Here is a 25,952-nt window from a genome sequence, read left to right on the forward strand (position 1 = left end):
TGTAGTAAAGATGCATATTTTGAGGAGGTTCTGTTCCTTAATTGTGGCTTGATCGTGGTGTAGGTTTGAGATTGAGTTTGAGTTGAGTACTTCTTAATATATATACAGATAAATACATATAATGAAGAGTAAACATGTAGACAGAGTTTTGTAACATAATGAAGTTATATTTAGTAGTCAGATAAATTGATTTCAGTTGTTGGGAGAAAGGATTTCAGATTTTACTAAAGATTAAACAGGGCCCTGAACATGTGACTGTATTATGGTGACTCTTAGTATATTAATCAGCTATTGTTAAATTTATGTCCAAAAAATTAAGCACAAACCTTCTTTTGTTAAGAGATCCATATAAAAAACTGTCAACAATTATGGATTTGTGGATTTATTTTTCTGTATTTGGGTCATTGGAATATTTTGTTGCTACTTCTTTTGGTCATTATTTTGAGATTCAAATAACATTAAAGGAGATTTGAAGTTTTTACATTAAAAGGGAGACTGGGGTTTAAGAAGAAGACAGAAAACAAAATATGGTGTTAAAAGCCACCAGCTGTGGGTCACATGAGCTGAGTGTGGGCCTCTGCTGGTGACTTTGGGACCTTTGCAGCTTTTGAACCTGTTTTCTTTATTTGGAATTTGAGGTTCATTTACCTGCCCTGACTCCCTCATGAGACTGTGGTTGTTAGTAGTGAAATGAGATGTGGAACACACAAGCGCTTCATAGAATGTAAATTGCTTTACAGTTTTCTTAGTGAGGAGCTATATAACATGACATGAATATCCTGCAAAAATTTAGAATCTTTATAAATTATGTCACCTGTGTCTCCTGTTCTGAACTGATCAGTAGAACCTTTGTTCCTCCGTGTTGGAGAATACAGGTCCCTTATTAAAATGTATAATCTCCAAAATGGCAGGACCCCTTAAGTTTAATTTCCTCAGGTTGGACAGAATAATTTTCGTAAAGACCTTTCCTGGGCGGTAAGCAAGCCATTCTTCAGCCCGGAGACTTCAAGGACGTGCTATTTGTGCTGACCTGATTGAGGGTCCATGGGCAGTGAAGGGTGTTCAAGAGAGAGGCAGGCTGATTCCAGCAATCATCACTGATTGGTATTCCTGACAAAAGTTCGTCGTGCTGGGTCTCCCTCTCTACACAAGGCCATCTGCTTCCTTCTCTTCCGCCCACCTTCTGATCTCTTACCTGATAGAACATGGTTCTGGCTCTTTCCTCATCTTCCATGTTCTGTCCCTTGCTCACACGTACTGGTTTTATTTCTCCTGGATCTTTTAAATCATCTTCACCTTTGAGTTTTCATTGATTATATTTAGCCTGGGTCTTCATTTCCTCTTGCCTGGGCTTGTCGTCTGGCTTTTGTCACACAGAATGAAGCCAGAGCTCTCTGGCTGAGTATGTACCAGTTTCCTTGCAGCCTCATTACTTAGTGCTTCTGTTCACTTGCCCTGTCGTCCAGCCATGCAGGCTGTCCTTTAATAGATGTGTGCTTAGCACTCTTCCATTCCCCCCAAGAGTGCCAGCGTGGTTAAGAGCGTGCCTGGGCTCACATCCTTTTCTCACCATTTACCAGCCATATGACCCTGGAAATCTAACTGAGCCTCACCGTGCTTCCTGATAAAACGAGGATAGTAGTACCCTCTGCCTCGTAAGGTGGATGTGAAGACTAAGTGAGGTAATGCATGTGAGAGACTTAAAGAGCTGTGCCTGTGTGTAATCGGTGCTTAATAAGTAGTAGCTACAATTATTATTACTGCTACTGTTATAACTTCTGTTCCATGCCCATCCCTGCTCAGTTGCATTTTCCCGTATCTTCCCAGTGACGAGTGACCTTGATGCATCCGTCTATTCAGTAAGCGTCTACTGGGTACTTACTAATGTAGAAGGCATGAAACTGCTCACTGTGGGGAATACAAACCTTAATCAGATACTTACTGTCCTCTAGGAACTCAGAGTCTGGTAGGAGAGATCAGAGATGTATAAAATATTTATCCACTTACAAAGGTTTGTGGAGCAGCTACGCAGGAGCCAGGCACTCAGTGGTTCTGAGACTGATATCACAGTGAAAGACTAACTTTGGTGAAAGACAAAGTTGGTGTACCTTAGACAAAGCATTGCCGAGGTGCTTTGGGAATATGGAAAAGAAGGTTTATCAGCTAGGAGGTCAGGAAAAGCTTTTTAAGAGGTGTTGCCATCTTAGGACCATTCAGGATGGCTAGACTTTGCCTGTCTTCACCTCTCTCTAGAGGCATTCAGCTACCCTTCTGGGCTGTGGCTGTAGGTGGCCTATAGGATTTTCAGAATTGTAACCTCCTCAAGGGCAAGGATAGTATTATTTTCATTTCTGAGTTCCTAGTACTTACTCTAAGGCTTATATAGACCATTTTCAGTAGAGGATGATGACAGATTAGGGAAATGTCTCTTCCCATGTAACTCAAAGGGAGATTAATTGACTGATTCTCAGTATCTTAATATCTGGCAATTAACGTTACTAGAGAAGACATTTATATAAACTGAAAGTGAGGTTTTGGGGATGTTCATATTATTTTATTTCTTACCACATTAATCATAGCCAAAGTAGTCATGGTAGGGGTTTAAAAAAGTAAATTCTGCCTCAAGCCATATTTCTTCCCATCTTTCTGTGTAGTTCTGGGAAGAAACTCTTGTAGATTCCCCATTAAAACCTACCCCAGGACAAGAATGTGATACCATAACTTTCATCCCTTGAGCGCTCTTAGTTTTAAAAACTGCCCAAGAGTTTTAATTCTGAATTTCTCCTTGTAGCAAGGAGCAAGGACCAACCCCAGTGGAGAGAAAGAAGAAAGGAAAGAGGAAAAGTGAAACCACAGTGGAGAGTTTAGAGCTGGATCAGGGCCTGCCGAACTCATCCCTGCGGAGTCCCGAGGAGTCCACTGAGTCTGCAGACAGCCAGGTACAGCTGTGAGTGGGAGCCCTGCTGGAGGTTACGGCCGCCACACAGATCCCGCTGACGCCAGCTCTGGTGCCCTCCTCTCTCCGTCTCCAGCCCACACCCCTTGTGCACAGACCCAGGCTGGGCTCTCACTGTTGGGTGGGTGAGCACCGAAGACCACAGGCTTTTTCCCCTAACATCCTGATCCTTATACTGATGGTCTCCTAAGTTTTTTTAGTGGTGTTTGCTTCCTTCTTGGGAAGTGACATGGTGTTAGGCTGCAGAAAGAATGAATGTGGGAAATAGAATTGTGGTGTACTCTGGGTAAGACTTGGAGGGCCTACTTGCCATGGAGGTGATGCTTTTAGGGCTCAGAATGCTAGGCCAGTCTGTGTAAGGACATTTTCATAATCCCAGATGCTGGGAAAGTCAGGGACAAATGTATTCATTTTGCCAAAATACTCAAGGAAGCTGGGCCAAACATGGAAACAAGGAGTTGCCCACATGAATGAGATTTCTAAAACTGCCGAAGGGAGCTCATGACTGGTAGGAATATCCTCCCTGAGTTGAGGCCACCTGTCTTGGATAGCATTTCTGATATTTGGAAGTGCTATTTCCTCTGATATACACAGCAGTTGATCTGGGCTATGCTGCCGCTGGGGGACCATGTGAAGTCATCCGACTACTGCACCTTCAAATATCCTCTGAATCCTCACAGATTCTAGATGGTCCTCACTGTAGGAGAGTGTCAGCTTCTAATGTCACGGTGGAAATTAGTAGTGTCTGGGGTGTCAGAGCAGCGACCCTCTCCATCCCCATGAACTCAGACTGTTGGCTGCCAGGTGTCCTGATGGGCCAGGCGGCGGCCTGTCGGGCTGATGGGAGTTGGCAGGGTTTTGAGTGTTTCCAGGATGGTAATCTGTACATTGGATGGGGCGGGGAGCAGGATTTCATGAGGAATCCCTCATGGAAAGTTAAGTGTCATAGAGGTGACCTAGTGAAGAAACACAGTGGGAACACAGAGGCCCAGGATGTATGCTTTAAAAAATAAGGGAGATAGTGTTTGGTTTTGTTTTTGCCCTTTAAGGTTGAGGTTGGAGAGAGAACCAGCTGGTGCATGGTTCCTAGAACTGTCTCTGCTACTTGGATATGATGTGTACATGAGACAAACCATGTGCTTTTATGTTTGAGGAAAGCCACGGGGCTGTTTTGTTGTAGAATGTTGTCTCTCTAAAAGGTCACAAGTTACTTAATTATAGATGAGTCCTCAGATGGTGACTCATGAATCTTGTTTTGTCGCACTTAAGATGTCTCCTTGCTTTGCAAGTAGTGGTATGAGATTCTCAAAGTAAGTCCTAATAAAAGTGTTACTACTTAGAGTTTAAAGAAATACAGTAAGTATGTTGAATTTGACCAAAACCGAAACAGTAATATCTCCTTAAAGCCGGAGCTTCCAGCCGTGCTGGGAGAGATCTGAAAGATGACAGAGTTGACTTCCCATCCCTGTTTTACTGGAATAGAAATTGGTTCCAGAAAGGAGAAAAAAAAAGCCACTGTCATTAATGACCACAGCACATGTCACTGGATTTGGAGACTATGTGGACCTTCTTCTCAGGGAAGAGAAGAATCTCCCTCAGCTACCTTTCATTTGGAGTGAACTTAATTCTTTAAAGAGTTGTGTCTAAGGAAGGCTGCTTGTGTATAGCAGGCGGGGCCTCCCATGCATGTTAGTGAGCGTCGATGAGTGTGTTCTTTCTTGTGCAGGCTTTTGCTTTTGACTCACAGAGCATATTTGTGGTCGGTGTGTTTGCCCTGCAGAAGCGACGTTCAGGACGGCAGGTGAAGCGCAGAAAATACAACGAGGACCTGGACTTCAAGGTGGTGGATGACGATGGAGAGACGATCGCCGTTCTCGGGGCTGGCCGCACCTCCGCCCTCTCGGCTTCCACGCTGGCTTGGCAGGCGGAGGTATGGCCTTCGGTTTGGGGTACTGGCCTTGGCTGGACAGTCGTTTGGGCCCCGTGTTGGGTTTAGAGATTAGTTAAAATCTTTAAACTGAGCGTGGGTGGCTCAGTTAGTTAAGCAACTCTTGATTTTGGCTCAAGTCGTGATCTCCCAGCAGTGAGACAGAGCCCTGTGTTGGGCTCCGCACTGGGTGTGAAGCCTACTTAAGATCCTCTCTCCTCCTCTCTCTGCCCCTCTCCTACTGCTCTCGTGCTTTCTCTCTCATTAAGAAAAAAGAAGAAGAAGAATGTGCTAGATACAGAGACCACTCAGAAGGGGACGTGGACAGGAGAGGGGGGCGGTCAGGATTTTAGGAGAGGCATTTCCAACATGAACTAAAGCCCACAACCTGAATGGTACCACGGGCTCTAGTGTGATAGGCAGACGAGCTCAGCTGGATGGTGGGGTCTGATCTGAGGCGTCATAGTGGGAGATGAGCCCTGAGTGGTAGGAAGAATCACATCATGTAGGGCCTAGATACTGGCTAAAGTATTTCGCCTTTATACTGCAGATCAAATGGTTGGGGGCAGGGTATTGAGGTCAGGGTTCAAGCAGAGAAGAAACAGGATGGCCCTATTTGCACTTTCGGGATTTCCATTGGCAGTAGTTTCAAGGAGGAAGAGGGACCTGATATCCAGATGCTAGAAGGAAGAGAGGTAAATGTTGAAAAGGTCTGTGCCAAGGAGCTGACAGAGAAGACATTAGAAGCAAGAGAAGAAACAGGTTGTGCACATGGGAGGGGCACCATTGCCAGCAGCACCTTCTGGGACCCAGCCTGGCTCTTGTTCTGGGGTCCCTGTCGCCGACTTGGCAGATTGCGTGCTCTGCGTACACGGCAGAGCGCAAATTCCGGCCCTTCCTCCTGGGCACCTGGGGGCGGGGGTTGCTCCCTAAAGCCGGTAATGCTTTATCTTTCTAAACCACCTTGTCTCCAGCTTAAAGCTTTTTCATATACTTTCACATACCCTTTCCCTCTGTGCTTGCGTGGAAAGTAGCTGGGAGCAGGGGTCATTGTCCCCGTTTTAACAAACAAGAAACAGGCACAGAACCGTCCGGGTCATGGGATAACCTAGCAGCAGCTGACTAGTGACTAGCATGTCAGAACCGATTTCCGGTCTCTGTGCCAAGAGTCACCCAGGCAGTGGACACAGCACTTACTAGGCATAGTAATTGGATGTTCTGCCAGCGCAGTACTCTTCCAGCAGACAGTTAAGAGTAGTGCTTGGGGGGGCGCCTGGGTGGCTCAGTGGGTTAAAGCCTCTGCCTTCGGCTCAGGTCATGATCCCAGGGTCCTGGGATCGAGCCCCGCATCGGGCCCTCTGCTCAGCAGGGAGCCTGCTTCCCTTCCTCTCTCTTTGCCTGCCTCTCTGCCTGCTTGTGATCTCTGTCTGTCAAATAAATAAATAAAATCTTTTAAAAAAAAAAAAAAAAAAAAGAGTAGTAGAGTAGTGCTTGGAAGACTGCTGAGAGGCGACAGGAATCTGTTGCTCCAGAATGGATTTTCCTTCCTTGGAGATGTTACAGTTGGTTTGGTCATTAAAACACTATGAGGGAATTTATTTTCTCCTGGTAGCCATTTAGCCGGCCGTTAGCCATATTTCAGCTGTTGTTATGACTTCTTTCGTGGTACCTAAAGGGCAGCATTAGCTGATCTGACAGGAATAATTCAGGAAATTTTACGTGTCTTAACAAGCCTCTTTTTATCCTCTTGAGGATACAACAGAGAGAACTAATCTATGGTGAAATATAAGATGAAACCTGAATTTGCATTAATTATGCCTCAGAAATTGTTACTAAACTTAGGCAGAAAGAGGCCTGGTACGTGGTTTGGCGAGCCCGGGGGTCTGGGCCAGCAGGCGGGGCACGTGGCCCTGCAGGGGCGGCGAGTGGGTTTTGGTCAGCGCCCCTCGGAGCCCGTGGTGGCATCTGGTTTGCATTTGGGGCTTCCTGGGGAGGTTTGAACAAAGATTTCCCAGGCTGATGCAGAGTTTGAAAGCCCTGAGTCTCATCTAGGATTCCAGACAACCCTCAGTGCCCAGTGGCACAGAAAACCAGTTGAAGAAGCTCCTTTTCCCGAGGTGTTTTGGATGGCTGTCGTGCCTGCTTGCTGGCTTTGGCTGGGGGCAGAGAAGCCCCGCTGCTCCCCCGTCGCACCTCTGGGCAGTGTGTTAGCAGCAGGCCCTGCCTGGTCCTGTGGCTCCCGGCCCCTGGTTCAGCCCCAGATTGCGGCCTCGGCGTCAGTTATCCAGTGGGGAGTTTCCAGAAGCATCTTCACACCAGCTTCCCTGGAGCCCGGGACGGGTATGGTGACACAGCTCTGCCCTAGAGCCTGGAGGACAGTCCCCTGACTGGGGTATAGGATTCTGGGGCAGGAAGGAAGTTTCCATCCTGACGGTGACTCTTTGCTTTCTTAGTCCAATGGATGTTGGTGCCTGGAATAGCGATGGGCTTCTGCAGTCGCTGCACATGTACAGTGTAGATTTTTACAAGGCTCCCTCGGTTTCTGCCTCCAGGAGTTTGCGCAGCTTGCATGATTTGCCTTTTAGAACAGAGGACTGTAATTTGAATGAGGCTTCAGTTCCCTGGGTCCTCCTGGGCCTCATTCTGTCTCTGCAGCCTGTACCCTGTTTTGCCTGGCCTTTTGCTGGGCCTGGCAGGCTGAGCCCAGGTGTTTCCTTCCCTAGGAATCCCCCAGTTTTCCCGAGCTGAGGTGGCAGTACCCCTGCTCTGCGCTCTAAGGTGGTTGCTTCTTAACGCCTAGATTAAATCAGAATTCCTCCCTGATTTTTTTTTTTTTTAAGTAGGCTCCATGCCCAGCACGGAGCCTGACACAGGGCTTGAACTCTCATGACCCTAAGATTAAGACCTGAGCTGAGATCAAGAGTCGGACGCTTAACCGACTAAGCCACCCAGGCAACCGCTGCCTGGTTTTTTAAACACACTATCTGTTTGCCCTCATTTATTCCCCTCCTCATTCTGTGTAGTGCTTTTGCTCCCCTGAGACTGTTACTTAGTATTCCGTACATGCTTCCTGCTTTCCGGTGGACTCACTCACTCATCCTGTGGACTCACTTCAGCTTTCCTTCTTGCTTGTTGTCTTCTTCTTCTTCTTCTTCTTTTTTAAATATTTATTTATTTATTTGACAGACAGAGATCACAAGTAGGCAGAGAGGCAGGCATTGAGAGAGGAGGAAGCAGGTTCCCTGCTGAGCAGAGAGCCCAATGCGGGGCTTGATCCCAGGACCCTGAGATCAGGACCTGAGCCGAAGGCAGAGGCTTTAACCCACTGAGCTACCCAGGTGCCCCCTGCTTGTTGTCTTCTTAGGAGCCACCATTAAAATAGGCTCAAACCTCACCTCTTTTGTGAAATCTAAGCTGTTCTTGCCTTCTGTGTTCTTGTTTGACTTAGGGTTCCTGTCACACCACTTAGAATTTATCCTGGGACGTTTCTAAGAAAAATGTTTTATGTTGCTTTCCCTGCATGAATGTAAGCTCCTGAGACTGCCCATCTTGTTTGATACTACCTGTGTACCCTCCGTGGCACTCAGTAAATATGTGGTGAATTGAAAAGTGATTTGCTTCTTTCTAGAGCCTCTCCCATGTGCCTACCTAAGTAGAAATAAATCAGGTGGTTGGTTGAGGTTGGGGGCAACTTGGGTTGAAAATTTTTGAAATTTTCCCCAAGGAAAAAATGTTTAAATTATATGAGTCTCTGACATGAAAGAGAATGAATTAAAATGGCCTTCTTTGAAGGATAATTTGAGAAAATTCCAAGTAGCTGAGAACAGATGGTTGTTATGGAAGTGTGTTTGGCAAGCAGATTTAGTTTATATCTGTGTGTATCTGTATACACTGAGTGTTTATACACATATGATCGTGCTTATGCACAATCTCTGTTTAGAAAAGTCCTGATTTTCTAGTTTCCTTCCTACTTTGATGTGTATTTTGGAAAGGCTGTTCCCTTTCCCTTTTATTAGGATAGGGTAATACCTGCTCACGGTATTTTCATGATAACCACTGCTTTTTTTTTTTTTTTTTTTTAAACACTAGTGTTCATCCCTCTTTCTTTAACCAGTGCCAAAAGATAAATTGAAACTTTATTTCAGATTCCTTAATTTTTTACTTGAAAATTTTCTATGGTAGAGAATGTTTGAAGCCCTCTTCCCATTTATTACTCAGAGTAAAGTTCTGTCCTTTCTTGTCCATGTGTTAACCTTTCCTTGGCTTTGGCTGGTCCTACTTAAAAACCCCGAAGAGCCACCAGAATCCTACTACTAAAATCTTATCTTTTTCTGTTCTTCATGAAGACAAGAATAAGAATGTGTGAAACAGTCCGGTAGTGAGGAAGAGGTGGTTGTTCTTTCAGCATGTGTGTACATGTGTGAACGCTCCCTGGCCAGTAAGGGTTACACGGACTGGAGAGGAGGTAGGAGAGGTCGTCAGCAATTCTGAAAGTTTAATGCTGGTTAACAGAGATCTCACACGGTTCCCTGTCTTCTGTGTTCCCATAGCACTTGCTTTATACCATTACGACCATGTTGTATTGCAAAATCTCTTACCATTATTTATTCAGAAATACTTACTGAGCACCTGATACCTGCCACCGACTATTTTATACTGGAGATAATCTCAGGGAACAAAAGGAACAAGGATCCCCGCTCTCGCAGCGGGAACCACCGCAAGTGGAGGAGGAAGCCTGCGAAACTGTGCACGTGCTCTTGCCTTCACATTTGCTGCATTTTGAACCTTGTGAGATAGAAGGCCCAAGGGTGAAGCTCAGAGCTTCCAAAGCATGGAAATAACGAGGGAGAGGCTGGGAATAAACCAAAAAATAGTAAAATTGTGTAGTTTTTTCATGGTGGTTAAGTGCTATGAAAAAAATCAGAAGAGTGATGTGGAATTGACGAAAGAGGGTTGTAGTTTTAAATAGGGTGGTCCGTTTCGGCCTCACCAGGGTATCATCTGAGCAAAGAACTGAAGAGGGTAAAGGAATGAGGGAGTCATGAGGGGGAAACGAGCATTTCAGGTAGAGGGAATAGCTTATGCAGTGTCAGGGGTAGACCCAGGCTGCCAGCATATATGGTGAAAACACAGGGAGATGGAAAGCTAATGGGAGATGGGAGGCTTGGTGAGGTCCAGCAGAGTTTGTAGGCCTTTGAACAATCCTTGGTTTTACTCGGAGTTAAAAGGGAACCCTTTTAGGGAGTTTAAGTAAAAGAGGGACATAATAAAAAGGGCCATTCTGAATGTTCTATTACAAATAGAGTATCAGGGAGACTAGTTAGAAGGCTTTTGGAAATCATCTGGGTGAGAAATAAAGGTGGTTTAACCAGGGTAGAAGCAGTGGAAGTGGTGAGAAATTGTTGGATTCTGGGTATATTTTGAAGATGGAGCCAGCATGATTTCTTGGCTAATCAGGCATGGTATGTAAAAAGAAAAGAGGAATCAAGGATCACACCAAGAAGGGCATCTGGGTGGTTCGGTTGATTGGGTGGCAGCCTTCGGCTCAGGTCATGATCCCAGGGTCCTGGGATTGAGCCCCACATCAAGATCCCTGCTCAGTGGGGAGTCGGCTTCTCCTTCTTCCTCTATCCCTACCCCTGCTTGTGCTGTCTCTCTCTCTCTCAAATAAATAAAATCATAAAAAAAAAGAGAGAGAGAGAGAGAGATTACACCAAAATTTTGGGTTTGAACACCAAGAATGATAGAGTTCTCTGTCACTCTGGTGGGAGAAAACTGCAGGGGGGTAAGGGTGGGAGGTTGGCCAGGGTGGCCAGAGTTACTTGTAGACATTTTAAGTGTGAAATACTTCTGAGGTCATCAAGTAGAGATGGCACATAACAAGTAGATACATGAGTGTGTGAATTGAGAAGTTCTTAGCTGGTGTCATGATGTAGCCCGTATTTAAAACCACTTGACTGGACAAGATCATCGGGTAAATGAGTATAGATGGAAAAGAGTAAAAAGTAGGCCCTAGGGAGCTCCAACAATTAGAGTTGATATTGGGGGATTCCTACTTCCAGGGAAGATACAGTCAGTCATAGCAGGGTAACACTCACTACAAGGGAAAAAAAAAATGTAAATTGCAAAGAATTTTTTTTTTTAATATTTATTTATTTGACAGAACCCACAAGCAGGCTGAGAGGCAGGCGTGAGTCGGGGGGAAGCAGGCTCCCCGCTGAGCAGAGTCCCCGACACAGGGCCCAATCCCAGGACCCTGGGACCATGACCCAAGCTGAGGGCAGAGGCTTTAACCCACTGAGCCACCCAGGTGCCCCTCAAAGAATGTATTTTTAAAGACATCTGATATCTGTGGAAGCAACAAGAATTAGACAAACTAAAATTCCAGACAGCAAAGAGCTATTCCTAGATGAGCCGACAGTTGCAGACTGTTTCTTCTCTGGGAGCATTCCTCAATTCTGGGCATGGGTTGAGGATCAGGCTTGGCGCAAACAGATTATTCTGGGTTGAAGGGAAGCATCTGACCCTGCTGGTGATGGATTATACAGGGTTGGTGAGATGATTGGAAACTAGAGGAATCCCCAAAGCAAGGGGCTTTCCCCAGGAGACTTGTTGAATTCTGGGGTAGTCCAGGAAGTTAGTGGCTCATCCAGAAGGCAGATTGAAATCTCACAGTCTTACGGTACTTGGTGGGAAAAATCTCACTAAAGGGATGGGCCCAGTATAGACGAACAGACTCTCCCTTAGGAGAGATTTTTAACCTGCTTGGGATTGGAGACTCCAGGGCTCAGGGGTAAAAAAGATCTGGCAGACTCATTTGGTGGTAACCTTGGACATTCAAGCTTGAGAAACAGGGTAAAATGAGATGGGCTGAATTTTACTGGTAACACAGGCCTGACTCAATTTAGTCTCTGACTGGACTCAAGGGACCACCCCCTCTCATAGTTTGTCCAAGAGAAAATAGGGAACAGTTGTGGAAAATATTGTTTGGAGCTGCTATGTTTTCCTTTTTTCACAAGATCTACCATAAGTAAAAAACTACTATTCATTTGAAAAGGCTGGAAAAAATGTGACTAAAAAGCAAGCAAATACATATATAATACAAATAGACTCTAAATGATCCAGATATTGGAGTTAGCAGAAAAGAACTTTAGAATAACTATGACTGTGTTGTGAAAGAAAATAAGATGGGCAAAAAAGTTCTAAAGTGACAAATTCCAGTGGAGAAATGAATCTGTAAAGAGAATCAAATCAACAGTCTGGAACTGAAGATTCCAATTAAAAAAACTTAGAACACAGTGGATAACTTTAAAAGCAGATTAGATACAGCAGAAGATAAGATTGGTGACTTTGAAGACGATCAATAGAAAATTTCTAACCTGAAGCATAGAAAGAAGAATGCAAAGAACAGAACAAGACATAAGAAACAGTTGGGGTGCAGTGAAAAGGTGTAGTGTTTATCTGATTAGAATCCTAGGCAGGGAGGAGAGATGGGGGCAGAGGAGTGGTTGAAGGTAATATTAATGGCCAAGACCGCCTCCCCCCCCAACTCCATAAACTGTTGGGGGATATCAACCAATAGATTGAACATCAGGTACAACTCCCATGCAGAAAAAACACAAAAGTGAAAACCATACCTAGGCATATCTGAAACTGTAGAAAACCAAAGAGTGAAAAACCACTAGATAAAAACTGAGTACTAACATTGTATTAAATGGTAGGATACTGAATACTTTTCCCTTGGATTTGGGAATAAGAAAAAAAATTCAACTTTTATCATTATATTTAGAAATGCACTGGAGGTCCTGACTACCGCAGTAAGGAAAATGAAGAAATAAAAAGTTGAAAGAATGGAAAGGAAGAAAGTAAGATTCATTATTTGTGGATGACAGGACCATGTATAGAAAATTCAGTAGAATTGGCAAGCCATTAGCGTTAAGAAATGTGGATTTAGCTAAATTGTTGGCACACAAAGACAATATATAAAACCCATCTATTTTATTCCTATAAACTAGCAACATGAAATCAGGAAAGGAAAATTGTAAAATGCCCTCTGTAACATCATCAAACATATGAGATCCTGGAGTAACTCTCAAAAGATATGTAGGCCCTCTCTATAATGAAAAACATTGCTGAAAGAAATGACAGGAGACCTAAGTAAATGGAGCGATACATGACGTTCGTGTATTCAGTATTGTTAAGATGTCTATAATTCAGTCCCAATCAAAGTCTAAGCGGGGTATTTTTTTGATAGATGTTGATGATAGAAACACAAAAGACCTTAAAATAGCCAAGGCAGTCTTTAAAAGGAACTAAGTTATAATGCAGACTTGTAACAAGCTACAGTAACAAAGACGTGGCCATGTTGCCATTAGAACAAGGAGTAGACCAGTGGAACAAAACAGCTACATTGTAAGGCTCCTACTAGCCACATGTGGCTATGAAGCACTTGAAATAGGGCTAGTCTCAATTCAGATATGTTTTAAGTGTGAAGTACACATTGAATTTTAAGGACTTAGTGTGGAAAAAAATAATATAAAGCATTTCATTAATAATTTTACATTGATTCCATAGTGAAATGATAAGTTTTTAGGTATATTGGCTTAAGTAAAATATATTCATTAAAATTAATTTCCTCAGTTTTTACTTTCTTAATGTGGCTACCAGAAAATTTTAAGTTAATTTTTGTGGCTTAATGAATGACCTTGGTGGCAGCAAAAGAGTCTTTAAACAGGACACAAGAATAAGTAAGAGAAAAGATTGGTAAGGTGGATTATGTAGAACTGTTCATCAGAAGACAAATTTACAGAATCAAAAGACAGACCATAGATTTATAAATAATACTTGTGATCTATGTAACTGGCAGGACTTTTATTCCAAAATGTATAAAGAACTCTTGCAAATTAAAAAAAGACAATTCTTAAAATAGGCAAATGACTTGAGCAAGACCTTCACAGAGAGGTTGCCTTCATTGCCAATAAGCATATGAAAACATCCTCGGCATCCTTAGTTATCAGGGAGATGTGAATTAGAGAGATAATACTATATATCCAGGAGAATGGCTAAAATTTTAAACACTGACAGTATCAAGTCAGCTGAAACTCCTCCCATAATTTGCTGATGGGTGTAAAAATAGTTACAATCACTTTGGAAAAAATTTTGACAATATTCATTAAAACAAAACATAAAACCTACCTCATAACCTAGTAATTCTACTTTTATGTGTACATCCAAGATAAATGAGTACGTTTGTCCACCAGAAGACATATAACTTATATGAACATTGGGAGCGACCCAGATACTTCTCTATAATAGAATGGACAAATAAATAGTAGTATAATTATGCAACAAAATACTATGCAGAAATACAGAAGAATGAATCACATACTATATAATTCCATTTACATGAAGTTTAGTAATAGGCAAAACTAATCAATGGTAGTAGAAGTCTGAATAGTGGTTACTTCCAGTGGGGGCATGAGTCTTCCAGAATGTCAGAAATGTTATGTAACTTGATCTGGGTGGTGTTTATGCGAGTGGATATGTGTGTATGTAAAAATTCCTCTGTTGTACCCTTGAGATCTCTATATACTTTACGAATGCCATAGCTCAGTTATTTTTTTAGATTTTATTTATTTATCAGAGAGAGAGAGAGGGAGAGAGCAAGCACAGGCAGACAGAATGGCAGGCAGAGGGAGAAGCAGGCCCCCTGCTGAGCAAGGAGCCCGATGTGGGACTCGATCCCAGGACGCTGGGATCATGACCTGAGCGGAAGGCAGCTGCTTAACTAACTGAGCCACCCAGGCGTCCCCATAGCTCAATATTTTTAAAGCGTTCTGTTAGCATATCTGGTAGTCCTTGCTGATGAAGACTATAGCTCATCTAGTTATGTAAGACCAGTGAATAAACATAACTCAGACACTCAGTAAATAATGTGGAAGAAATTTAGGAAGGAAATAAAGTAGGAAGTTAGGAAGGAAGTTGGTTCATTAATCTACTTTCTCTTAACCTAACACCTGTTCCTTTGCTCATGGCGCACTTGCCATAGTCAGAGCTCTGTTGGGTGGAAGGTTGGGGTAGTGACCTTTTGGTTTAAGAAAGTACGCTTAGTTCTGGCCCTTTGCTGTTAGCCGTCCTGACAGTATTAGGTAGATCGGAATGTCTGGAGAAGTGGGAGACTTTTTAATTAAGTGGTGTAGATGAAGAATAATAACCATTTACAGTCTGTAATCCTAATGAGTTTGATGCTTTATTCCCTCATTGGTCCCCTCTTTTTCTGTCTTGCTTGTGTTTAGCATTGAGCAAATACTTCTTGTCACCCACTGTTGCTGGGTCTCTTCAAGGTATTAGCTGATAGCCGTGGATAAAACAAATAAGGATCCCTGCCCTCAGAAGGTTTATACTGTAATGAGAGAAGACAGGCAATAGTCAACTGCCTCGTTCCCTTTTCCTTACTTGTGCTTAGAATCCAGCAGAATAGGGGCACCTGGGTGGCTCAGATGGTTAAGCGTCCAACTCTTGATTTGGGGTCAGGTCATGATCTCAAGGCCATGAGATTGAACCCGATGTTGAACTCTGCACTGACCTGGAGCCTGCTTAGGATTCTCTCTCCCTCTCCCTCTGCCCCTCCCCCACTCCCACCCCCCGAACTTGTGCACAGGTGTGTGTGTCCTCTCTTTCTCTTTAAAAAAAAAAAACAGAAAAATTAAAAATTTAAAATTTAAAAAAAAAAAAACACAGAAAAATACTTGAGCAGAAAAACAAAAGCTTTGTCTATCTTCCTGTCCCTTCCCCATCCCCTGTGCCCTGGCAGGCACAGTTCAGTTGTCTTCATGTGGAGTAGTGGGAAGAGACTCTTGTCACTTTGGATTAACTTTGGCATGGCACCTAGCACAGTGCCATGTGTCTAGGGGAATGTAATAAATATTTGTAACCTTTGGGAGCATCTGTCAACGCCTGCTGATCTCCATACCTCCATACTTCTTTTCTACCATCTGCCCTCCTCATCTCTTTTTTTTTTTTTTTTTTTTTTTTCCTTTCCTGTATTATTTTTCTGGGGGAAAGCTTGATTTAAGATCTTAGAAAATATGTTTTCTGTCATGGTACGGCTCTGGAACAGCTGAGCCCTCCAGTGGGTAGGACTGAAGACAGTGAGATGTAGCATAAGTCATTCTTCTGGAAAGTTCTGATCAGGAACCCAAGTTATTTTGGGAGTTAGGGCTATCATGATGAGTGTTCTTCTCGTATACTGTTGTACCAGATCTGACAAGGTCATGTAGTGCTTATGAAAGCTCGGAAATAGAACGGCTCCAGCAGAGTCCTAGAAAGAATGTCAAACACAAGAGCGTTCTGACTCAATGCACCCTTTTTAAGTTTGTCATTGTTTGATAGATACTCTGTAGAAAGAGATCTCATGGAGCACAGGAGCTTAGAAATGTTGATGTGTATCTGGGATAGAAAGATAGAAATTAATTTGTTTTCAGTTAGGATTTATAGTCAGAGGATGATCAGTGAAACAACCATTTCCAGCCACAGAGGGGAAAGATGGTATCATTTAGTAGAGAATAATTATACTTTGCATTTGCATAGTGCTTACTGTTCCAAAAATATTTTCACATACCATTTTATCCTCCCAGTAACCCAGTGAGATAAGTATTTTTAACTCCTTTTTTAATAGATACGGAAACTAAGAGGTGTTAATTGACTTATCCAAAGTCGGTAGCTGGTAGGTGTTAGAATTAGGACTCTCCGATTCTAAGGCCCCCAGACTCCTGTATGTTACACCTTGCTGCAAATTTTATGCCACTGCATGTAGGCAGATTTGGCAGAGAAGGGAAGTCCTAGGACCAGTTTTAGTGATACTAAACACAGATCTGAGATTGAGTCTGAAAAGCAGAGTGACTTCTCTGCTCGTGCGGAAGAAGAAGGTGTTAGGGTTGTGCCCGGAGGTTACTATGTTTGTGATCTTTGAATCAGTCTGTGGCCTGATAGGAGGGAGGCCTCGGTGCTCACAGGTGAACTTTCAGACAGACTAGTACCTGCTATAGTACTTCTTACACAATTATTTGTTGGATTCTGTGGTGCCAGTAATTTTCTGTCTTTTCAACTTTTCTGTCTCCAGGAGCCTCCAGAAGATGACGCAAACATCATCGAGAAGATCCTGGCATCTAAGACTGTCCAGGAGGTCGGTGGCCCATGTGCCTGCAGTCCTGTCACTAGCACAGGCTATATACCCTCTGTGAAGAGATACTTGGCTGGAGAACCTGGAATGGTCGTGACTGGCCCGAGTGAGAGCTAGGCAGGAACATTTACCCCCATGGAAGATTTTAGGTCATAAAATTCTTAAACATTTAAGAGTAGAGACCCAAATATTTTTTTCCTCCATAGTGTTCCTAGCAAAAGATATCTGTCCCTTAGTTGCTGTAGCCCTAAGGGACAGTGGGAAGGGAAGTCCTCATTGGGCGGAAGAGAAGACATGGAAAGTCCTATTGAAAACCTTTGCTGGGGGGGGTGTTCTTTAGACATGCTGGGGCCATCGTAGGGATCCTCTAGAGAGCATGCCTGGGGCAGAGGGCGTGTGTGCTGGTTGAGAACACAGTTTCTCCTTCAAGTATTTATGAGAGCAAACGTCCTTACTCTGCGAGTGAACAGCACTGATGTTTCAGGGTGGTGGTTGCGGGCACGCCAGGGACCCAGGTTTTCACTCGCATGGCAGGCTCTGGTCCTGCTCAGCCCTGGGCCGGTTTGGGTTTCTCAGCGGAGCACTGTCCCAGCCTGGACGCTGGAAGGACACCAGGAGGATCATTTTTACCTTCGAGCTAGCTGTGGATTTATCCTTTGGGAAAGCTGCTCAGTAGGAGTCAGGAAAAAGACTGGGAAGATGAGAACGTCCTCAAGAGATTGGTACAAAAACCAGGCGGGGTGTTGATTCACCTGTGTTCTCGTGCTGCATAAGGGCGATGGCCTGGCTGTTAACTGCTTGCTGTTGGTTACAGGTTCACCCAGGAGAGCCCCCGTTCGACTTGGAGCTGTTCTACGTTAAGTATAGAAATTTGTACGTCTTTTTCCTTTATTATTTGTGTTTGGATTTCTATGAATAAGATTTCCTTTTCCTCAGCAAATCATCTTCTGCATTTTCCAAGAATGGTCCCTGAGGCCTGACCCACAGATCTCAGCTGACTCAAGTTCACCTTAGACAATGGTGGGCTCACCTTTGGCTGCACAGTCACCAGGGAAGCCCTTCCTCCACTCAGGACCAGCTCACTCAGACCCTGGGAGTCAGTCCCAAGGATCGGTGCTTTATTAAAAACACTCTCTGCCGTTCTCATTTACACTCAGGGTGGAGAACCGTGGTCCTGTGGGCCACGCTTTCCCTCGCATTTTTCTTTATTTCTGTGCTACGTGCCCACTTTCCCTGATGTGCATTAATGATAACCTGCTTATGCCTGCCCTCGCTCTGTTCTGAGGCCATTCCTGTAGAAGGCGTAGAGGGTTTGGTTGTTTGGAATCCTGGCACTGTTGTTTCTTTTCGCCCTTAGTGCAAGGCCTGTCTCAGTCCAATCTCTAGCAGTTTCACTACAGACCACTGCTTCTGGGTTAGATGGTCACCCTGTTTACTGAAACACTTTAAAGCTCAATGATTTGGTAGTTTGCACTTGTCTCACCATTTATGTGTCTTTGGATAGTTCCTACTTACATTGTAAATGGGCCACAATGGAAGAGCTGGAAAAGGATCCTCGCATCGCACAGAAGATCAAGCGCTTTAGGAATAAACAAGCCCAGATGAAGCACATTTTTACTGAGGTGAAGCAATATTTACCAACTAATTGATTGCTGCTTTTCTTGCAGTATTAAATGCTGAGTTTAAGTTTCTTAAAGTCGAAGTCCTGGGCAGATCCATTGTGCAAGTCACATTGCTGAATGTGCACTGATTTGCAGCAAAACCAATCCAGATTTAAGCCAAAGGGAGAAAATTATCCACTGAGTTACAAAGATTGAACCTTACAAACTGACAGCTCATGAGAATGTGCATCTTGGTCAGAATATCTATTAATAGCTAGGGCCAGACAAATCTGCAGAACTCTTTCATTCCCTCCTCCCCCCACCTCCTGAAACAGAAATCCAAAAAGACATAACCTTCAAATGTAAAAAATAAAAACTATTATTAAATATATTAGAGAGTAAATAAATAAGGAACTTTATATAAACTTGGGTATTTCTAAGTATGGTGCCTACAGTGAGAGGAAGGATTGATGGATTGGGGCATTAAATGAATCTACAGTGTCTGTATATTAGAAAATACTCCTAAACAAACCTTAAAGTAAATAATTAGGAACTATGTGCATTACATACATACACATATTTCCTAAGAATATAGCTTATACATATACATAAATATGTGGTATACATTCTTATCTGGTATGGGAGCCTTCCCATTTATATAGACATACATGCACACGACAAATCATTTTAATCATTAGAAATGCTTATTAATCTTACAAAAATGTGGCCACTTTCACTAGTAGTCAAAAAAATGCAAACTAAAATAGGAATTTTCTAGTTTTTATTTACCAAATACTTGCAGGTTTTAAAAATAGGTATTACTCATTGCTGTTGAGGGTGTAGGGCAAAGACTGTCTTGTGTCTAGCGGGTGGGAACATTACCTAGTACGACCTGTCAGAAGAACAGAATGGCATCAGATGTGTAATGTCTCAGAATGTTCACATCCTTTGTCCAGCAGTTCTAATTCGCCATATATTTTAAGGAAGCTGTTGAATCTTTGTACAGTGTTAGCTATGATAGGCAGTCATTTATATTGGTAAAAAATTGCAAGCAAACATATTGTTAGATAATAGACATCTGTTAAATTATGTGTACATCCCTTAGAATACTCTGCTCTAGTAAAAGTGATATGGGAGAACAGTCATTAATGACACAGGAAGAGGCTGTAGTGCCAGATGACAGCCTCTTACAGTGTGGGGGGGAGTTCATTTCAGGGAGTGCAGGAGAAAGGAGGCACCGTGATAATGCACGGAAAATGTCTTGGATATACATGAAAACGCTGGTGTCATTTTCTCTGGTTGATGGGATCGTGGTGGCTGATGTTTTCTTTTCTAAATAGCATGTAGTTTTAAAATTTTATACAGATGACTTTAATGAAAAGAAGCCTTAAAAAGTATTTTTTTTTTAAGATTTTTATTCATTCATTTGACAGAGAGAGAGAGAGAGAGATGACAAGTAGGCAGAGAGGCAGGCAGAGAGAGGGGGAAGCAGGCTCCCTGCTGAGCAGAGAGCCCGATGCGGGGCTCAATCCCAGGACCCTGGGATCATGACCTGAGCCGAAGGCAGAGGCTTAACCCACTGAGCCACCCAGGCGTCCCCTTAAAAATTATTCTTAAAATGTAGTTTGCAAGCTCTGGTTCTCAAGAGTGCACTCAGGTGCCATCAAGCTTTAGGACATTGCTGCAGTGTTTAACCAACTCGTTCTTCATGTTGTGCACCTTTTCCTCGAGTGACAGAACGTTATTTTAGGTTAATGTCAGTAAGTGTTCTTCTCATCCCAGAGTGGGGTCCTTCATCTTTAGCCTTAGTGTTTGGCCCCAGCTTTCTCCGGGATTGTTTCAAAGAATGTGAAAGCATTGCTCGTGGCATTGTTCTTGTCATAGAGGACTGGGGGAAGAAGACGACAAGTAGAACTGGAGGACCGTCGTGAGGCCCCACTGGATACTTGCCCTCTGTTGTTGGAACATTTTATTTGCACCTCTATTTTAGCAGGGATTTGCAGTGTAGTAACTTGTTTACATGTCTCTTTCTTCCATTTTAAGTCCTAGGAGACAGACGGGGACATGTCTCCTTGTATTTCTGTCCCTGGTACCAGGCACAGGGTCAGCGCTCAGTAATTATTCGGCTGCCCCCTGACGAGGGACAGGGTTTGCTTACACACTTCGCCTGCTCCAGACCCTTCAGCGCCTCACGTTTTCTTGAAATAAAGTCCACAGCCCTTCACAGAGCCCCACGTGTCTGTTTTCTGCTTTATTCCCAAGGAAGTGATTTTTACTGGGTTGGAAATAGAGAGCTGAAGCCAGGTCGTACCAGGAGCACATAACTCTTGTGGGAAGGAAGGGCTTTCGAAAAGATCAGAGGACGACATGCTGAGATTGAGGAGACGGGAGAGTGGCGAGTAGCTCCTATAATGCTGTCTTCACTCTCGACCTGTACAACATTTTTATTAATGACTTGGGTAAATAATAGTCTTAGGAGATCAATAATGACTTAGTTTTGGATGGAGCTTCTTCATATCCATTATTTCCAGCGGCTTTGTGAAGTAGCCAGGGACACCTGTGCAAGAGACTCAGGCCCGAGAGACAGAGACTTCTGGAACTCTGCAGGAGTAGAGGCCTTCTGACTGCACCCAGACTCTTGGAAACCAGACCCGATGCTGGGAGAATAGATGACTAAATCAGTGTTCAGCTTTACTGGACAGGCTAGGATTAATGAAAGAGAATGGCAGTAAATGTGGGTGATGTCACACATTTGTGGTTTTTAAATCTTTGTAACCTCAGAGTGGGGAAAATGACGGACCAGCAGTCCTAGGGAGAAAAGATAGTGCCCTTTAAATGACAAATTTCCCATTGGTCAGGAGGAGGGGGTACAGCTGCTTAAGAAGTAACAGTAATCTTAGAACATTCCCCAGTGTTCTGTTCATTTGAGTGTCAGGTTTGGGGGAACTTGGTGGACCTGAGTACAGCTGCAGGAGGTCTCTTAACTGGGGTGAAGGAAGCTCAGTTGAGAGCTTGTCAGCAAACATGGAAACTGGACTGCACGGTGCTAGGAGCCTGGGCTCTGGAGCCAACCTGCCAGGCTGCAGGTTCTGCTCCTCCCCCCGTACCCACTCCCACCACTGCCACACACATGCGTGCGTGTGTGCAGACACATATGGAATTCAGTGGCCTTGGGCCACTTGGATAAGCTCCTTTGGACCCAATGTCCTCCTCTGTGTAAAGCGGAACTCCTAATAGCCTCCCAGAACACCTGAGGATTAAATGACACAGGGTTTACAGAAGTGCTTAGCATGGTGGCCCATGGCCACTATTCCGAGTGCTAGCTCTTTCCATCACAAAGGGATCTGGAAACGTGGACCCCCAGAAGCAGTTGAACACCTTGAGTAGTTTTGGCCACACTGGGTGGAGTTTTTTGAAAAGCCGGCGTAGAAGGAGAACGAACGTAGCTACTGCTACCTTGGAAGTAGCGATCACACCAGCAAGCCCCAGTTACAGGAGGGAGACTGGGCTGTAATTGAATAAAGATCTTGGTGCTACCACTGGGCAGGCAGAGGTAAAGCTGTCTTGGCAGTGGCTCAGGTGGTAGAGGGCAGTGAATTCCCAAACAGGGAATAAGGGAATCTGAGAGAGGGTTGCCAGGGAAGTTATAAAAAGCATTCCTGTGTTGAAGGCGAAACTGGATAGCCCCGAAAGTGCCTTCTGACCAAAGGGGCAATAAGAACCTTCTAGCAGTGCGGGAGGAGGGCTTCTGGGTTAGAAAGCCCTGGGTAAATGTTCGAGTTCACACAGCTCTGTGACTTTTGTCAGTTTCCTCATCTAAAAAGTAATGATCGTTTCTAGACCATAAAGTGATTTTGAGACTTACAGCATTTAGCATTACTCTGGACACAGGTTAAATATTTCTAGGTGATGCTTATTATTATTTCGTAAGTGCACTTTTTTGGGAAGCGTAATGTACATGAAGGTAAACAGATCCTAAGGGTGCAGCTCAGTGAATTTTTGCGAAATAAACGCACCTGTGTAGCTACCACTTAGATCAGGACCTGGAACATTATCAGTCCCCCAGAAGCTCCCCTCCTGCCCCCTTCCAATGTTTGCTACTATTGTGGGTATATGGAAGAAAAAGAAACTAATTCCTGAGTTTCCAAGGTTATCTTTGGAACAAGAAGCAGTAATAAAAAGGGAATCCTTGTGCTGAATTTTGTGCAGTACCATAATGACCACTAGGAGAGTCTTACTCTGCCCATGGTATAACCTGTAACTTCAGTCATGGAGAGAAGATTTGGGGACAGTGAAGAAATGTCTGTGCTGTGACTTTTATTCTCAAGCTGCCCCTTCCACTCTGTATTTCCCTATAAGCCCAAAGTAGGGGATTTTGAGGGTTGGATGTTGGTTTCGAGGGAGGGGGACACTTTCTAACTCTTCTCCTTTGTTTGCACTAGCCCGATGAAGACTTGTTCAACCCAGACTATGTAGAAGTGGATCGTGTCCTGGAGGTGGCCCACACCAAAGATGCAGAGACAGGAGAGGTGGAGATTCAGTCCTTTTGACTCCCCTAAAGAGCTTTTCCTCCTTACTGTGTATTTTGCTTGTTTTGTTAACACACAGTCCTTGTTTTAATGGCATTTGCATGTGATAGGGTGGGTTTTTCAGAGCTTGGCCAGAGTGTGACAGACTCCTTTAATCTAGTAGAACATGAACTCCTCTCCTGTGTCCCACCAGGAAGTGACCCATTACCTGGTGAAGTGGTGCTCTCTGCCTTACGAAGAAAGCACGTGGGAGCTAGAAGAAGACGTCGATCCTGCAAAGGTTAAAGAATTCGAGTCTCTCCAAGTTCTCCCTGAAATTAAGCATGTGGTAACGTATCCCTGTTTGGCACCTTTTGTAACATGTAACTTTATGACCTTGGCAGTCCTGGATGGCTATGGGGCTCTGCTCAGAAGTGGTCTTTGTTTAAAAGAAAAAAAAAAAAGAAGTGGCCTTTGTTAGTGTCTTGCCTTTGGCCACTCTCTGTTGAACTGCAGTTCAGCGCGCTTTTCTCCCCAGATCAGACTTTGCTAGCACTCTGGTCAATGTTAGGTCTAGACTCTTATTCTGATGTGTGTGTGACATTTAAGAACCTTGAATACGAGCTTAGATGTCTTGGTATAGGGTGCTGTAAGGAGTCAGTGAGGTAGAACATGGAAGAAACGCCTGCATGGGAAAGAAGCTCAGTAAATTGTTAGTGTCTTTCTTGTTTCCTACTACCTCTTGCTCCACCAGTGATCTTTTTTCTTTGTTTTTGACCTCTGCTTTTACTCAGCTGGAATATTCTTTTTTTTTTTTTTTAGTTATTTTTAATTTTTTTTTTAAGATTTTATTTATTTATTTCAAAGACAGAGATCACAAGTAGGCAGAGAGGCAGGCAGAGAGAGAGGAGGAAGCAGGCTCCCCACTGAGCAGAGAGCCCAATGCGGGGCTCCATCCCAGGACCCTGGGATCGTGACCTGAGGCTTTAACCCACTAAGCCACCCAGGTGCCCCCAGCTGGGATATTCTTAAGGGGAACTGTCTTATCTCTGTAGATCCTGGGCTTCGCAGAAAGAACATAGGTTTTCAATATGTATTTGTTCAATCAGTTTTTCTGAATCTGGATAATTCCCACCAAGCTGCATAAATGTCCCCGCACACCTGACAAGTAATTGTATATAAAGTTTCAATAATTAAAAAGTTGTAGAATTAGGAGAGCCCGATTAAGATGTGACTCATTTGGGAAGAGAATCAGAGTTGTTGAGTATGGCTATAGACTGGAATGTTGAGTTTCTATTTTAAAAAGTCACCACTTATATATGAAGAACCTTTATTCAATTCCATATTATTTGTTGTTTTTACATCCCTGTAAAGACAAGACTCAGGAGACAAGAGCTTGACATTGAACTTAGATCTCTGTCAGAATCTACTGAAAAGCAGTGTTTTGTTTTTTGTTTCTTGGCATATGAAGTATATGGAGGAATCCTGAGCTACAGAACAGTGGTTAGAAATATGCATAATTTTTAATGGTGTTTTTGTCTACATGACTGGTTAATAAATTTCTCTTTCAACCTCTCTACAACTGTTGTCTATTGTTAATTCGTCAGTCATTGTTAATCATCTGCTGTTGGCTGACTCTTGAGTGACATAATAACAAAGAAGGTGCGTGCCCAGCCCCTGGGAGCTCACAGGTTAATGGGAGAGAGGTGTGTGTGTGTGTGTGTGTGTGTGTGTGTGTGTGTGTGGTCACACACAGCACCAGACTAATGGGGGTGTGTGGCACAGGCAGGGACAAATCGCTGTGGGGCAGAGAGTAGAGAGCCTTTCCATTCTGAAGCTAATTGTAAGTTAGTATCTTGAAATAATCAGGATTCTTACTCTCTCAACCCGAATCCCACTTATTTCCTCAGACTGACTACATGCATTTGGCAAGAATATGAATTCTCAAGTGTTTTCGGGCAATTTCACTTTTCCTTTACTTCTTTGCTATTGTGATGCAGCTGTTTTTGTCTCTCCGTGAACCATCGTATTATTTCACACTTGTCTCTTTGTTTGACTTATTTGTTCTCTCATTTAAAATGCACAGTTTGAAATGTTATCTCAGAAATTCTAAATTGGAATAGTAGCTCACAATATAACTGAAGCTGTCTTTTTATGTGTTAAGAAAAGGACCAGCTCCAAACGGGAGTTTACCTGAATAATTTTTTAAAGGGATCTATGCTGTGCTTTGAAGTTGATGAACAGGACGTTTTATACCTGAAAGCTTTTGGTAAAAATCAGTTACCCATAGATAAAATACAGAACTGTGAGAAAGCAAGAAGTGACATTGTCTGAGATGATTGTGCAAAGTTGGGACAGTCTTTTAACAGGCCAGAGCCACTTTGGAAACTCCAAGAATCACTTCTCCTTCAAGGTTAACTAAGTAGCCGTTGACGGTTGTGGAACCCTGGGGTGTGTTGTTTCCTGTAGTCTGTACTACTTATGAATCAACCAGAAACGTCTAGTTGAATTCAGGTCTTGTGTTCAAATGGCTGAAGTTTCTGGCCAGTAGGTGATGTTAAACTAAACCCTTTAGCACTGGGGAGGGATGGAAAGACAGAGGGGTGACAGAGGGGAGGGATGAAAAGACAGAGGGTGGAGAGTGATTACTCTATTGTAGAGTGCTACCAAGGCAGCAAAGTAGAAATCTGCAGTGAAAGTCCATCCTCCGGCTCTTACGTGATGAGAGTGAGCCACTTAAGTCACTGGGAACACATTCCAGAAAGTCTCCGCACAGTAT

General features: G+C 43.6%; 1 protein-coding gene across 8 annotated transcripts in view; it reads left to right on the forward strand.

The window, feature by feature from the left end:
* The window catches only part of CHD6 (chromodomain helicase DNA binding protein 6), a 194,400-nt gene that overhangs the window by 78,197 nt on the left and 90,251 nt on the right, over positions 1 to 25,952 (forward strand). For all 8 annotated transcript variants that reach the window (XM_032350647.1, XM_032350643.1, XM_032350646.1 and 5 more), the window contains 7 exons: positions 2,792 to 2,939; positions 4,737 to 4,886; positions 17,005 to 17,067; positions 17,879 to 17,937; positions 18,569 to 18,686; positions 23,108 to 23,194; positions 23,388 to 23,522. In XM_032350647.1, the coding sequence (XP_032206538.1) occupies positions 2,792 to 2,939; positions 4,737 to 4,886; positions 17,005 to 17,067; positions 17,879 to 17,937; positions 18,569 to 18,686; positions 23,108 to 23,194; positions 23,388 to 23,522 (760 nt within the window). The remainder of the gene's footprint in view (positions 1 to 2,791; positions 2,940 to 4,736; positions 4,887 to 17,004; positions 17,068 to 17,878; positions 17,938 to 18,568; positions 18,687 to 23,107; positions 23,195 to 23,387; positions 23,523 to 25,952) is intronic.

The sequence above is a fragment of the Mustela erminea genome, chromosome 7 (genome assembly GCF_009829155.1).
Source record: "Mustela erminea isolate mMusErm1 chromosome 7, mMusErm1.Pri, whole genome shotgun sequence".
Lineage (NCBI taxonomy): Eukaryota > Metazoa > Chordata > Mammalia > Carnivora > Mustelidae > Mustela > Mustela erminea.